The 13,715-nt window shown below is 41.6% G+C and overlaps 1 protein-coding gene across 1 annotated transcript in view; it reads left to right on the top strand.

Moving 5' to 3' along the window:
* PKP2 (plakophilin 2) overlaps window positions 1–13,715 on the top strand; it is an 81,353-nt gene that overhangs the window by 19,809 nt on the left and 47,829 nt on the right. Inside the window, exon 4 of the mRNA XM_059682548.1 lies at window positions 6,516–6,651. Within this exon, the coding sequence (XP_059538531.1) occupies window positions 6,516–6,651 (136 nt within the window). The remainder of the gene's footprint in view (window positions 1–6,515; window positions 6,652–13,715) is intronic.

Raw genomic sequence — 13,715 nt, 5'->3', positions numbered from 1 at the left:
TGATGCATTCATTGATTGGTTCTTGTATGTGCCCTGACCAGGGAAAGAACCCACAACCTTGGCATTAGGTGCTCTAACCAACTGAGCTACCCAGCAAGGGATACTTCTTTATTCAGTGATTTGGAGGGTATTTTTTGGCAATACCAAATTATTTTATTTTATTTTATTTTATTTTTAATTAAATCTTTATTGTTCAGATTATTACATTTGTTCCTCTTTTTTCTCCCCATAACTCCCCTCCTCCCAGTTCACGCCCCACCCTCCACCCTCACTCCCCACCCACTGTCCTCATCCATAGGCGCACGATTTTTGTCCAGTCTCTTCCCGCATCCCCCACACCCCTTTCCCAAGAATAGTCAGTCCATTCCCTTTCTATGCCCCTGATTCTATTATGATCACCAGTTCATTCTGTTCATCAGATTATTTATTCACTTGATTCTTAGATTCACTTGTTGATAGATGCATGTTTGTTGTTCATAATTTGTATCTTTACCTTTTTCTTCTTCTTCCTCTTCTTAAAGGATACCTTTCAGCATTTCATATAATCCTGGTTTGGTGGTGATGAACTCCTTTAGCTTTTCCTTATCTGTGAAGCTCTTTATCTGACCTTCAGTTCTGAATGATAGCTTTGCTGGATAAAGTAATCTTGGTTGTAGGTTCTTGGTATTCATCACTTTAAATATTTCTTGCCACTCCCTTCTGGCCTGCAAAGTTTCTGTTGAGAAATCAGCTGACCGTCGTATGGGTATTCCCTTGTAGGTAACTGAGTTTCTTTCTCTTGCTGCTTTTAAGATTCTCTCTTTGGCCCTGACTGGTTTGGCTCAGTGTATAGAGTGTCAGCCTGCGGACTGAAGGGTCCCAAGTTCGATTCCGGTCAAGGGCATGTACCTCGGTTGTAGGTGCATCCCCAGTAGGGGGTGTGCAGGAGGCAGCTGATCGATGTTTCTCTCTCATCGATGTTTCTAACTCTCTATCCCTCTCCCTTCCTCTCTATAAAAAATCAATAAAATATTAAAAAAAAAAAAAGATTCTCTCTTTGTCTTTTGCTCTTGGCATTTTAATTATGATGTGTCTTGGTGTGGTCCTCTTTGGATTCCTTTTGTTTGGGGTTCTCTGCGCTTCCTGGACCTGTAAGCCTATTTCTCTCACCAGGTGGGGGAAATTTTCTGTCATTATTTCTTCAAATAGGTTTTCAATATCTTGCTCTCTCTCATCTTCTGGCACCCCTATAATTCTGATGTTGGTACGCTTGAAGCTGTCCCAGAGGCTCCTTACACTATCTTCGTATTTTCGGATTCTTTTTTCATTTTGCTTTTCCGGTTGGGTGTTTTTTGCTTTCGAATCTTTGACTTGATTCTTGCGCTCCTCTGGTCTGCTGTTGGGTGTCTGTATAATATTCTTTATTTCAGTCAGTGTATGCTTAATTTCTAGTTGGTTCTTTATCACAACATTGAGGGTCTCATTAGATTTCTTGAGGATCTCACTACATTTATCGGCGGCTTCTAGACAGTTCTTGAGAGACCTTAAAAGTGTGGTTCTGAACTCTACATCCTCCATGGACAATTTTGTCCTGTTTCTTTGTCTCCGCATGTTTTATGCTTTCTTGGTGCACCCCCTAGTGGTTTTTGTGCGCAGTCTTGTTGTAGTTAAGCCTTGATTGTTGTCGGCAATAGTAGGGGTGATTTGACCTTCAGGCTAACTGGCTATGAGAGTCCGCTGTGTCTGCAGTGGGAGAGCTTCTGTGCTGGATCTCTAGGGCGGTGCTAATCTAGCATTTGCCTGAGGCTATCTGGCAAATGGCTCTGCACAGGGCTTGGTCGGGGCGGTCCCCGGGGATCTACAGGGTGGGCCGGAGCCAGCAGTTATGGCTGCTCTCAGGTTTGTCCCTAGGGGCTCTGCCTCACAGAGTCCCAGCAACCGCTGCAAACCTCGGAGAGAAAGCTGCCTTCGAGTTCCGACCAAAGCCAGACAGTCCTGCTTCTCCCGTTTGAGTCTGGGTCCCTAGAGACTCGCCCAGATCTGGAGCTCAGAGTCTGAAACTCCCTCCCGATTGAAAACAACAACCGCGCCCTCCGCCTCCATCCCGCTTCGCTGCACTCCACACCTGAGTATTTCACTTCAGCACTGCGCCTCCTCTGAGTCTGGGTATGATATTCTCTTTCCTCCTAGTTGTAGAATTTCCACTCAGCCAGCCTTCCTGTGGTTCTGGATGATGTCCGTGCCGTCTTTAGTTGTTTTTTGAAGATGATAGGGCTAGTCTAAACTCAAAGCAGGAAATATTTTTTATAACCTTTCCATAATCCCACCAAGTTTTCCTGCCTTTCAGCATGGCACCTAAGGCCCATGTTTTCCCCTGCTTATCACTCCAGTCTCATCTTTCTTATCTTCATCCTTTGTCACCACCCTTCCCACACCACCCCCACATAACACTCAAACCACTTTGAACCTCTTTTATTTCTCTTAATGGAAGATATTCATGCATATATTTCCTTTCTTCTTCCATCTAGCTACCTAGCTACCTAGCTACCTAGCTACTTACCTACCTGTCATCCCTTTCCCCCCAGTAGCCCTGATTTTGCCTGGCTTAGCTCAGATACATCTTTTCCCTGACCACTCCCCTCTCAGTCTAGTCTAGGTGCCCCAGTTAGCTGCACTGTGTGACTGTCTCTACCAGAATAATATATTATGGTTATCCATTTACTTACCTGCTCTCCCTCTAGACTTTGAGCTTCTTGTGAGTGTGTCTTATCTTTATATTCTCAACACCCTATAACAGAAGTAGGTCCATAATAGTCACTATGTAAATGAATGGTGAGAGAATGAAGGAATTAAAGAAGGGAGAAATGAAATATAAACTCTTTCCATCTTTTATTACCCAAATTCTGGAAGAAGTATTAACCACACTATTTCAGGTCATTGTTTTAACAAATAGGGTACATTTTATTAGAATAATTATATTTCAAAGAAGAGAAGGAACACTTGGGATTAAGAAATATAAAGTAAAGGGAAAGATATCTATTGACTAGAAGCTCAGCGCACGAAATTCTGGCACAGTTACAGTCCCTAGGCCTGGCCTGTGATCAGGACATCTTCCCCGGCTTCCTGCAGCTGGCCCCGCCCCCTGCCCCCGGCTGGCTGGAGGGAGGGACCAAGAGGCCAGCTGTTCCTGCACGCTCGCCAGCCCTGCCCCCACCGCAGTTCACCCTCTGTGTGTGGGCTGACCAGTGGGGTGGGGGCCTTGGCCTGGTGCCACCCATGTCCCCTGCCACCCACCCTTGGTTCTCTGTTCGTCATGGGAGCCTGCCAGCTGGGGGGAGGGACCCAAGAGGTGGTCAGTGCTCCTCATAGTGACTGGTTGACCGGTCATTCTGGTTTGTTCCACCATTAGGGTCAATTTGCATATTACCCTTTTATTATATAGGATGATTCCTAAAATTGCCATCCTAGAGATCAGAAACCATAGACAGGAACTCTCTTTGAAAACGCTGCTCTCTATGGAAAAGCAGAGATATTGCCTATAATGAGGCAAACAGGTGATCCAAGGTGCTGCGTATGCCTGACTCTCTTCCTTGCTTTGGTGTGCCCCTGGCTCATGTCCATGTCTCAGGCTGTCCCCTGCGAGTCCTGCTGCTGGGGATGCTCTTCTTTGTGTTGTCTCGCATTTCAAACCTACCCAGCCCCTATTAATTTATCTTTATTGTTGAAAGTATTGCAGCTGTCCCCCTTTCTCCCCTATTGACCCCCTCCACCCCACACCTGTCTTCGGAGGTGTAGCCCTATCCTAGTACCTGGGAACCAGCGTGCAACAGGGCTGTGCTGTTAGCCAGCGGGGATACTGGTTGCTGAAGGATTGCACAGATAAAAAAGTATTGTTTGTTATTTACTGCTAAATAGTTCATATTCTGACCAGGGATATGTTACATTGCCTCCTCTTAGTGTTTTCATTTACATTGACATCATTTTAACGTATTTACTAATAATACATTGAAAAGACTCAGTTCTAGAGAGTATGTTCAGGGGATAATGGGTCCTGATCCTCTCTTCCATTCCCAACCCCATTCCCAAGCCCCAATTCTGCAGATTTCAGGAAGTGCTTGATGAGTGAGAGTGAGGAGGGAGGGAGGGAAGAAGGAAGGGATGGAGGAAGGGAGGGAGGGAGGGAGGGAAGGAGGGAGGGAGGGAGGGAGGGAGGGAGGGAGGGAGGGAGGGAGGGAGAAAGAAGAGGATGGAAGGGAGGAGTGCTGTAGGAGAATAGAGGAGGAAAGGAATAGCTTTAGCTGGGAATAGGTACACAAGAAAGATTTCACAGAAGTGAGGATATTTGGGTTGAATCTTGAAGAATAGCTAAGAATTAGGCAGAAGGGTGGGCTTTCTAGAGAAATCAGGGAGTGGTTTGTGAAGAGGCATGCAGTGTTAAGAAAAGGATTAAAAGTCACATGTGATTGGAGGATGGGTGGTTGATCAGAGGAGGGGGAAGAGGGGATTGAGGATGGTAGGATTTGGAGCCAGACTGGGGTCAAAACAAGCTATGTTTTAGAGTTGGGCATCACAGACAGTAGCAAAACAGAAAATTGACACCCTGACAGCTGTAGCAAACCTCCTATTGAGGAAGTTTCATTTAGTTTGGGAACTAATTTTGATGATAAAGAAAAATGGCACTAGATTGGCTAGGAGTGCATGCAGAGCTTCTTTGTGAATCATGTTCAGGAAAATGAACGATTCAAATAATTGAATTATTTTTGGAAATTCAAACTCTCCTGAGTCATTTATGACTTATGAAGTGGATTAATGGTTGAATCTTGGGGGGGCGGGGGGGAGCTGTATTAAGCAGAAGGCTATTCCAATGCTATGAGTGATCTTTTATCAATTAAAAAACCTGCAGTGGTAGATGCTAAAGACTTAAAATTGCCATTAAAATGAGACTGGTAGAGTTTTGGTGTCTCTGTAAAGGCATTGGAGTCTATGCATGAAAAATATTTCCATCTGTTTTAAAAGGGTATATATATATATATACTCAAATTCTGGTTTTAATGGTAATAGCCTGTTTTGGGGGGGTTTTTTGTGTGTTTTTTTTTAACCAATTAAATTAATTCCTCAGGCACAACATTTTAAAATATGAGATCATTATATAATTCTCAGTATAGACGCCAGAACTGTTTTCTGCCTAATTTTTAATGCTCTTACGCCCATGAGGTAACATTTCTGTGTTTGAACATGTGTTTCAGAAGCAGTAGGTATTAGTTTTTAGTTATGAGGCTCACTTATCCCCTCACCTATGCCACATCCACCCTACACAAATACAACAGTCACAACACAGCACATACTCACATCTGAACACGTGTGCATATATTGTGCATTAGTCTGATACAGGAGAGAATTTACTTACTGTGCTTGCTAGACGATACTGGAAAACACCCTCCCTCAGAGTTTACAACCTGGAATGAGTCAGGCATAACCCTCTTTGAAGCCAAAGCAGGGTCATAGGTTACCTTTAAGACATGTTTTTAGCTACAATTCTAAGATTAACAGTTAGTGTCCTATGTGGTTTCACAGAATCACTGCTTAAGGAAGCGTATTGATAATAGATTGTCTAATCAGGTGTCCCTCGAGGCAAAAATAGAAGGGGAGAATGCAATGTCATTCTATGAGGCATTTGGGAGTTATTGTTTATTTATTTTTACAAGTAGCATTTTAATTGTCCTCAGTAAATTATCCTCTCAGTGTCAAGCTGCCTCAGATTTTATCACCACTATAAATACCTACAATTAGTAAAGAACAAAAGTATGCTACTAGCTAGACATAATCTCAGTATCATTACAATAGCAAAGGAAATGAAAACATGATGTGTATAACATTTTTTAGGAAAATGCATATTTGTAATTGCATTAAATCATTACCTTTCCTGATAGATTTTGTCAAACCAGCATGACTTATTTTAACAGAACAAACTCAGTTTTCCTGGCTTTTACTGTTTATATACTATTATACTCATTGAATAAGAGCACTTTTTGAATGCTTTTTTAGAAGCTCACTTTTAGCTGAAATAATAGATTTTGTGCAGCATTGCGAAAAATGTAATGACTTTTTAGGAAAGGTGTTTTCTTTACAGGTGAAACATTACCAAGGTAGCAATAATTTTTTATTCCTGTGACCAGATTTCTTTTAAATTTTACCTAAAGTGTTATTGTGCCTTTAAAGTCACTTTTAAGATGAAATGCTCACATTATCCATATTTATCTTAAACAGAGTTCAGTTTCTTTCTTTGGTCTATGTTATGATTCTGCTCAGTTCACTGATGTCTTCTGAGACTAGTCTGACCAGAGCTGGAGTATTTCTGCTTCTAGCTTCCTGTACCTTATGCTCTCAGATTCCGATTTTTCTCTTGGCTGAAGAAGAGCCAAGACTCAGATGTTCTGGGTGTTTCCTGATATTAGCCGAGTCATCTCTGGAAGATCAGGTTGGTAGGCAGGGGGGAGCAGGTGGGAATTTTGCTGAACCTGTGACTTTTTGTCTAGGAATGCAGACCTGGAGATGACCCTGGAGCGGGCCGTGAGTATGCTCGATGCAGACCACACACCACCCGCCAGGATTTCCGTGGCAGCCACCTTCATACAGCACGAGTGCTTCCAGAAATCCGAAGCACGGAAAAGGGTGAGTAGCATCTTAAGTCTATTGCAAAACTACATTTCTAGTGGGGGAATTATAGTTCAAAAAGATGTGCAGTGAAAACTGAGTTTCTCTCCTACTCCAAACCCCAGCTTACTCCCATTTCCCTCTTTTCCTCTTTCTCCCATTCTCTCTACTTCTCCCTCTCTCCTTCACTTTCTCTCTCTCCCTCTCTCTCTCTTTGTCTCTCTTATTAGTTTCTGGGTATCTCTCCAGAGATACTTTATGCATGTAAAAACAATTATTGGATGGGTTGATTTTGTTTGAAACAAAATCACAAGTGGTAGCAGATTATTTACAATACTCTGTACTTTGTTTTCATTTAATATCTTGGAAATCTTTCATATATATTAGCTCTACTTTATTTTTTAGAACTGCTGCATAGATTTCTGTTGTATAAATACACCAGTTTAGTTTGTTCATTTTTAAAATACCTTTATTAAGGTATAGTGTGACAAAGTTTTGACATGTTTTTGGCACTGTGAAAAATCATCACAATCAAGATAGTGAGTATGTCCATTACCTCCAAAGTTTCCTTGTGCCCCTTTGTAATCCATACATCCCACCCCTCCCCTAGGCAGCCAGTGATCTGCTTTCTGTTACTATATGTACATTATAGCATTTTCTTTATCCATTCATCTATCAATGGACACTTAGGTTGTTTCCAAAATTTTGTTAAGAAATTATACAGCTATATTTATAAAGGTTATTAATCTGTGATTTTCTTTTCTTATAATGTCTTTGTCCAGTTTTGGATTGAAGGTGATACTAGCCTGACAGGATAAATTGGAAAGTGTTCTCTGCTCTTCAGTTTTCTGAAAGAGTTTCATTGTAGTTATTTCAGACAAGAAATCTCCTGTCATCCTTATTCTGCCTCTGTACATAATGTGTCTCTGCCCCTCCCCGACCCCATCAAGCCAAGTTGCTTGTAAGTTTCTGTTTATCACTGGTGTTGAGCAATTTGGACACAACATATCTTGGTGTAGTTTTCTTGTGCTTAGGAGTTCATTGAGCTTAAATTTGTGGATTTTTACTTTTCATCACATTTGGAATTTGGGTTGGAAATATTTCACCATTATTTTCTCAAATATTTTTTGGCCCTCCTTTGGGAACTCTATTTACATACATATCAGGCTACTTGAAGTTGTCCCACAGCTCATCCATACTCATTTTTCTTTCTTTTTTCCCCCTGTGTTTCCTTTTGGATAATTTCAATTGCTGTACTTTAAATTCAATAATCTTCTTCAACACTTAAAATGCCATTAATCTTAGTCAGTGTATTTTTATATTTCATAAATTATAGATTTCATCTCCAGAAGTTAAATTTGAGTCTTTTTTATATCTTCTATGTCCCTACCTAACTTGTTCCATCTTTCCCCAAGATTTCTGGACATATGGAAGACTGTTTAAATTGCTGCTTAAATTACCTTGTCTGTGAATTCTAATATCTGTGTCCATTCTTGGTGGGTTTCCGTTGATTGATTTTTCTCCTCACCATGGGTCATATATCTCTCCTTCTTTGCATGCCTGGAAATTTCTTATTGAATGCCAGGTATTATGAGTTTTATCTTGCTGGGTGCAGGATTTTTTTTTTTTCTGTAAATACTCTCGAGCTTTGTTCTAGATGGCAATTAAGTTACTTGAAAACAGTTTGATCCTTTCAAACCCTGCTTTGGAAATTTGTTTGGTGGGACCAGAGCAGCATTTACTCTAGAACTAGCTATCTTTTTATGGCAAGATACTTCTGAGAACTCTACCTAATGCACCATGAATTAGGAGGTTTTCTGGCCAAGTGAGAATAGGAGGGTTTGTGGTCCATGTGAGCAAGAGGAGCTGTTCCCTTAATCCTTTTAGGTGGTTATCTCCCTGGCCTCAGACACATACATTTATTAATACTCTGTTGAATACTAGAGTGTCTTTCTCTGCAGCTCTTCTTTCTGGTACTTTTCCCTGCAAACTACTGGCCTCTTTGTTTTTCTTAGACTCTGCACTGTCTCCTCAACTCTGCTTGTGGAATTCCACTTATTTCCCTCGATGCACTTCCATCACCTGGAACTCTCTCAAGGCAATGATCCAAGACAGCAGTGAGGCTCACCTTGCTTGTTTTCCACATATTGAGTCATTTTCCATCATTGCTTCCCACCCCCCCCCCCATGTCCAGTTATTGAAACCATTGTATGCTTTGTCTGTTTTTTTTGTTTGTTTGTTTCAGGCCGTAGGTAAATTCAGTCCTTTTTACTGTTGAGTCATTTTTTATTTTGATAAATAACTCTTCACCCAAATTATACAAATTTACACTCCCACCAATATTGTGAACTATTACTACCACAGGATATTACTTTTTGTTTGCTTTTTTGTTCATCTGACAAGCCAAAAAAAGCATCTCTTTGTAGTAGAAATTTTACTATTTTATTGAAATCAAGACTAAGTGTTGATTAGTTAATCAACAGAGTTACCGAGAAAATGTTTTTTAAAATTATACACATACACACTTACAGAGTTTATCATCTTTCTTACATAAATGATGCTCTTTATGTATTATTTGCCATTTTTAGTTTCTTTAAAGTGAAATAAGAACTTAATGGCACTAATTCCTATGAGTTCAAATCCTTCTAGAATTGTATCTGTTATCTACTCTTTTAAGTTAATGTTGTCTACAAATAATTACAGAGCTTTTTAGAATTCTTCACCTTTATGTAACCTTTCCAAAGCACTCAGATTAGCTTTCAGAGAGACAGGACTCTCTTCATCCTTATATTTCATTCATTTTCAGAATCCTATATAATAAAAGGGTAACATGTAAATTGACCATCCCTCCACTACGCTCACCAGCCAATCAGGAGTGAGTATGCAGATTAACTCAGCAAAGATGGTGGGTTAATTTGCATATACAGGCGCTGGGTGGAGAGCAGAGCAGGAGAGCTGGCAGCTTGCAGGGACTTAGCTCCCTCGGTCGCTCCCCCAAACCGCCAGTTGGAGAGCAGAGCAGGAGAGCCGGAGGCTTGGGGGGAGAGCAGATCGGGAGAGGTGGCAGAGAGTGGAGAGGCTTGGGGAACTTGGCTCCCCAAGCCACCACATGGAGAGCAGAGAGGGAGAACTGGTGGCTTGGAGGACTTGGCAGAGTAGAAGGCCGTGGGACAGAGACAGAGCAGGAAGGGAAAACCAAGAGCGTGGGGAGCACCAGGAATCCTGGGAATAGTAATTCTGCTGGAAGCCCCAGGACCTGAAGCAGAAGCCCAGAGTGCGGGGAGCACCAGGAATGCTGGGAATCATAGTTCTGGTGATAGACGGATCTCCTAGACACTAGAGCAGTGATGGTGAACCTATGACATGCGTGTCAGAGGTGACACGCGAACTCATTTTTTTGGTTGATTTTTCTTTGGTAAATGGCATTTAAATATATAACATAAATATCAAAAATATAAATCTTTGTTTTATTATGGTTGCAAGTATCAAAAAATTTCTATATGTGACACGGCACCAGAGTTAAGTTAGGGTTTTTCAAAACGCTGACACGCCAAGCTCAAAAGGTTCACCATCACTGCACTAGAGCAAAGTGAGCCTGGAGCAAGTTACTGTTGCGGTGAAGGATGGAGGGAAAGCAAAGGTGAGAGACGTAAGTAAAATCAGAGTGTCTAGGAAAAATTAAAGGGAAGATATCCTAAAACTTCCAGGAAATCTCCACCAGTGAAGCAAAGAAAAAAAAATGCCTCTATTATTCTGTGAGCAACAAACCAAACTGGGTTAGGGGTCTCAGACAATTCGTTCATATGATTGCAAAGTCAGACAGAAACTCCCAGATTGGAGAGGGCTCCCCTGAGGGCTCCCAGATTGGAGAGGGTGCTGGTCGGGCTGAGGGACACACCCCCAGTGCACGAATCTTCATGCACCGGGCCTCTAGTAGGTAAATAAATTGCATTATTACAATAACCACTACAGTTGACATAAATACATTGGGAAACAAACCTAAGTTATTCTTGTTAAATACATAACTCAACCAGTAAAAATAGGAGTGCAAAGCCCAACAAAGAATTAACCTACCAGCTTTGAAAGTACTCAGGGAATCAGTAGATTTCACAGAGGGAAAAGAAAATGTGGTTAGTCCTGCAAATCAGGTAAGTCAAGTCAGACAAAAGCACTTCTAGCTCCAGTTCACTCATGATGAGATTACAGTCTGAATTTGGCCTAGAGCTGCTGTTGTCTAAAGGCTTGAATGGGGCTGGAGGACCTGCTTCCCAAATAGCTTCTTACATGGCCAGAAATTTGGTGGTTGTAATTTGCAGTGGAATTGGGCTAAAAATTAGTCCTTTTATGGCTAATTCAGATCAATGGTCATAAGTTGACGCTCAACCACTAAGCCACACCAGCCGAGCTAAATGTTTAAATCTTTTTTATTCCTAATCTTTCAAAACGGGACATTATTATATGTACTTTTTATAATATGGAATTACTTGAATTTTCTTTTGTTACCCAAGTTGGGGACAGATTTCTCCTATCTCTTTTTTATTTTTATTATTTTTATTTTACTTTATTGATTTTTAGAGAGAGAGAGAGAGAAACATCTATGTGAGAGCAAAACATCTATCAGCTGCCTCCTGCACTCCACCTACCCTGGATGGAGCCTGCAACCCAGGCATGTACTCTGACCAGGAATTGAATCCAGCAACCCTTTGGGGCACTGGATGACCCGCAACCAGCTAAGCCACACCATCCAGGGCAATTTCCCCTATTCCTTAAATTACTAATTTGATTTTTTTTTCCTTTGCTTAAGTACAGAATAAAAGCTATGCTTACCTTCTTAACTCTTATTCCCTGATAAAACTAGAACAAAGACTAGTTTTGAGAATAATGAAAACTATATTAAAAGCTAAAAACATATGCTTTGTAGAAAATCTAAGAATGGAGATGTTAGAACCTACAAACATTAACAAAGTCCTGCTGATATTAAGCATGATCCTATAGTTTTTAAATGTATGTATAAAAGACAATTATGAATTGGACATAAAGATCAAAATTTTAAGTCATAACTTTTAAAACCAGTAGCAACTTTTCAGTTCTTAATTTATATGATTAGCACTCTCAGGATTTAACACCGTCCATCACTCTTTACTTTTTGAAACTTTCTTTTTTTGATCCAGAGTCTCTGGATTCTTTTTCCATCTCTCTGGCTCCTTTAGGTTTCCTCTGTGAAAAATTGATGCTTGACCTGTCCCTTAAATATTCGTTAGATGTCTTCCTGGGAGTTTTCTTATTCAGCACCATCTTTTGACCTGCCTCATCCATGTTCATGGCTTCCATTACTGTGTGATCTAAATGCGGATGACTCAGAGCATCTCCAGCCCATATCTCTCCTCTGGGTTCCAAACACGTGTCCATCTACGTCCTGGCCTTCCCACTAAACTCATCAACCTATCAAAAAATGAACACATGACCTTTTGCTTTCCTTATCCATTATCCAAACCTCCCTCTATACTTGTTCTCCCTGCTGCGTTGAGGTAGGACACTTGGTGGTTTGAGCATTGGTGCTCAGGAGCCACTCAGGGATGGGTTTGTATCCAAGCACCCTAATTACCAGGGTGACCTCGAGCAAGATATTTTGCCTCTCTAAGCCTCAGCTTTGCTGCCTATAAAGTAGAAATAATATTCCTACTGCCAAGAGTTGTTGTGAGAATGCAATCAGATAACAGTGCAGTGCCTGCCCGGAATAAAAACTCAGAGAAGATTATTTCCTCTGTGAGTAAGTGGTAGTTCACCCAGGTAATGGTACACATCATCCCTGTCACCATCGTCCCTGCTAATCCAGCTGTCTCCTAATGAATCTCCCTTCCTCCACTCTTATCCACGCCTAATCCATTCTCCTCACAGCACCCAGGAGACCTTCCAATAGCTGCCCTGCTTGTCTCTGCAGGATAAGAACAAATTCCTTAATTTAATCTGCAAGACCTTCTTAAACTGGCTTTATTTTATGCTTGTTTTAGATCTCATCACAGAGGCAGTAACTGCCATAACCATTTTGTAAGATCTTATTATAAAACTGATGTAAGTTTATTATAAGAAAGGGGAAAAAAAGAAAAAAACATACCCATGGTTCCACTATTATCATCATTTTGGTTTTGTTCACTGATTTTTTAAGGCATATATAGGCTGAGGCAATCTTACAGTTGTTCGCATGGAAAATAATGCAAGAATCTATATGTAAAAAAGGCTCATATGCTAAGTGTCCAACCGTCCGACCAATCGCTATGTTGCACAATGACCACCAGCAGGCAGACACTCAATGCCGGAGCTGCTGAGCTGCAGTGACCTGGCAGCAGCGGTTCTTGAGTGACACACCTGGAAACCAGAGAGGGGGGAGCCCAATTCCTCACGGGCTGCACAATTCCACCTTTGGCCATGGGTTATGTTGTTGCTGGGGCACTGTCGGCCCCGAATCTGGTTTACTGCACACTTGGGTTTTTATTCCACACCCTGTATGACAGCAACTTTGCAGAGTGCCCTTCATACTCTGGGATCCCTTAGGGGATGTCAGAGAGCTGGTTTCAGCCTGATCCCCGCAGGCCAGGCCGAAGGACCCCACCTGTTGGAGGGACCCTGCTCACACAGACGCAGGGGAGGGACCATGGGAGGTTGGCTCCAGGGCGTGTCCAGCCCATCTCGCCCAGTCCCACCCCTCCAGCCACCTTCTAATTAATTTCCTTTCAATATGCACGAGTCCGTGCACCAGGTCACTAGCTGATAAATAATAAAACAAGAATAAACTGGGTTTCATATACCCACAACTGTATACCTACTCTTACCCCATACTGTATGTACATAGCTATAATCAAATTAAATATGTGCCCTTGTCTGTAGGGGTTTTTTGTTTTGCTTTTTAAAAGTATGCACAAGTGTTGGAGAGGATGTGGAGAAAAAGGAACCCTCATGTACTGCTGGTGGGAATGCAGACTCATGCAGCCACTGTGGAAAACAGTATGGAGTTTCCTCAAAAAACTAAAAATGGAACTCCCATTTGACCCAGTGGTCCCACTTCTAGGAATATATCCCAAGAA

Source organism: Myotis daubentonii, chromosome 2, assembly GCF_963259705.1.
Source record: "Myotis daubentonii chromosome 2, mMyoDau2.1, whole genome shotgun sequence".
In the NCBI taxonomy this organism is placed as follows: Eukaryota; Metazoa; Chordata; class Mammalia; order Chiroptera; family Vespertilionidae; genus Myotis; species Myotis daubentonii.
The sequence above is the reverse complement of the archived record's forward strand: the minus strand, read 5'-3'. Positions and strand labels throughout refer to the sequence as shown.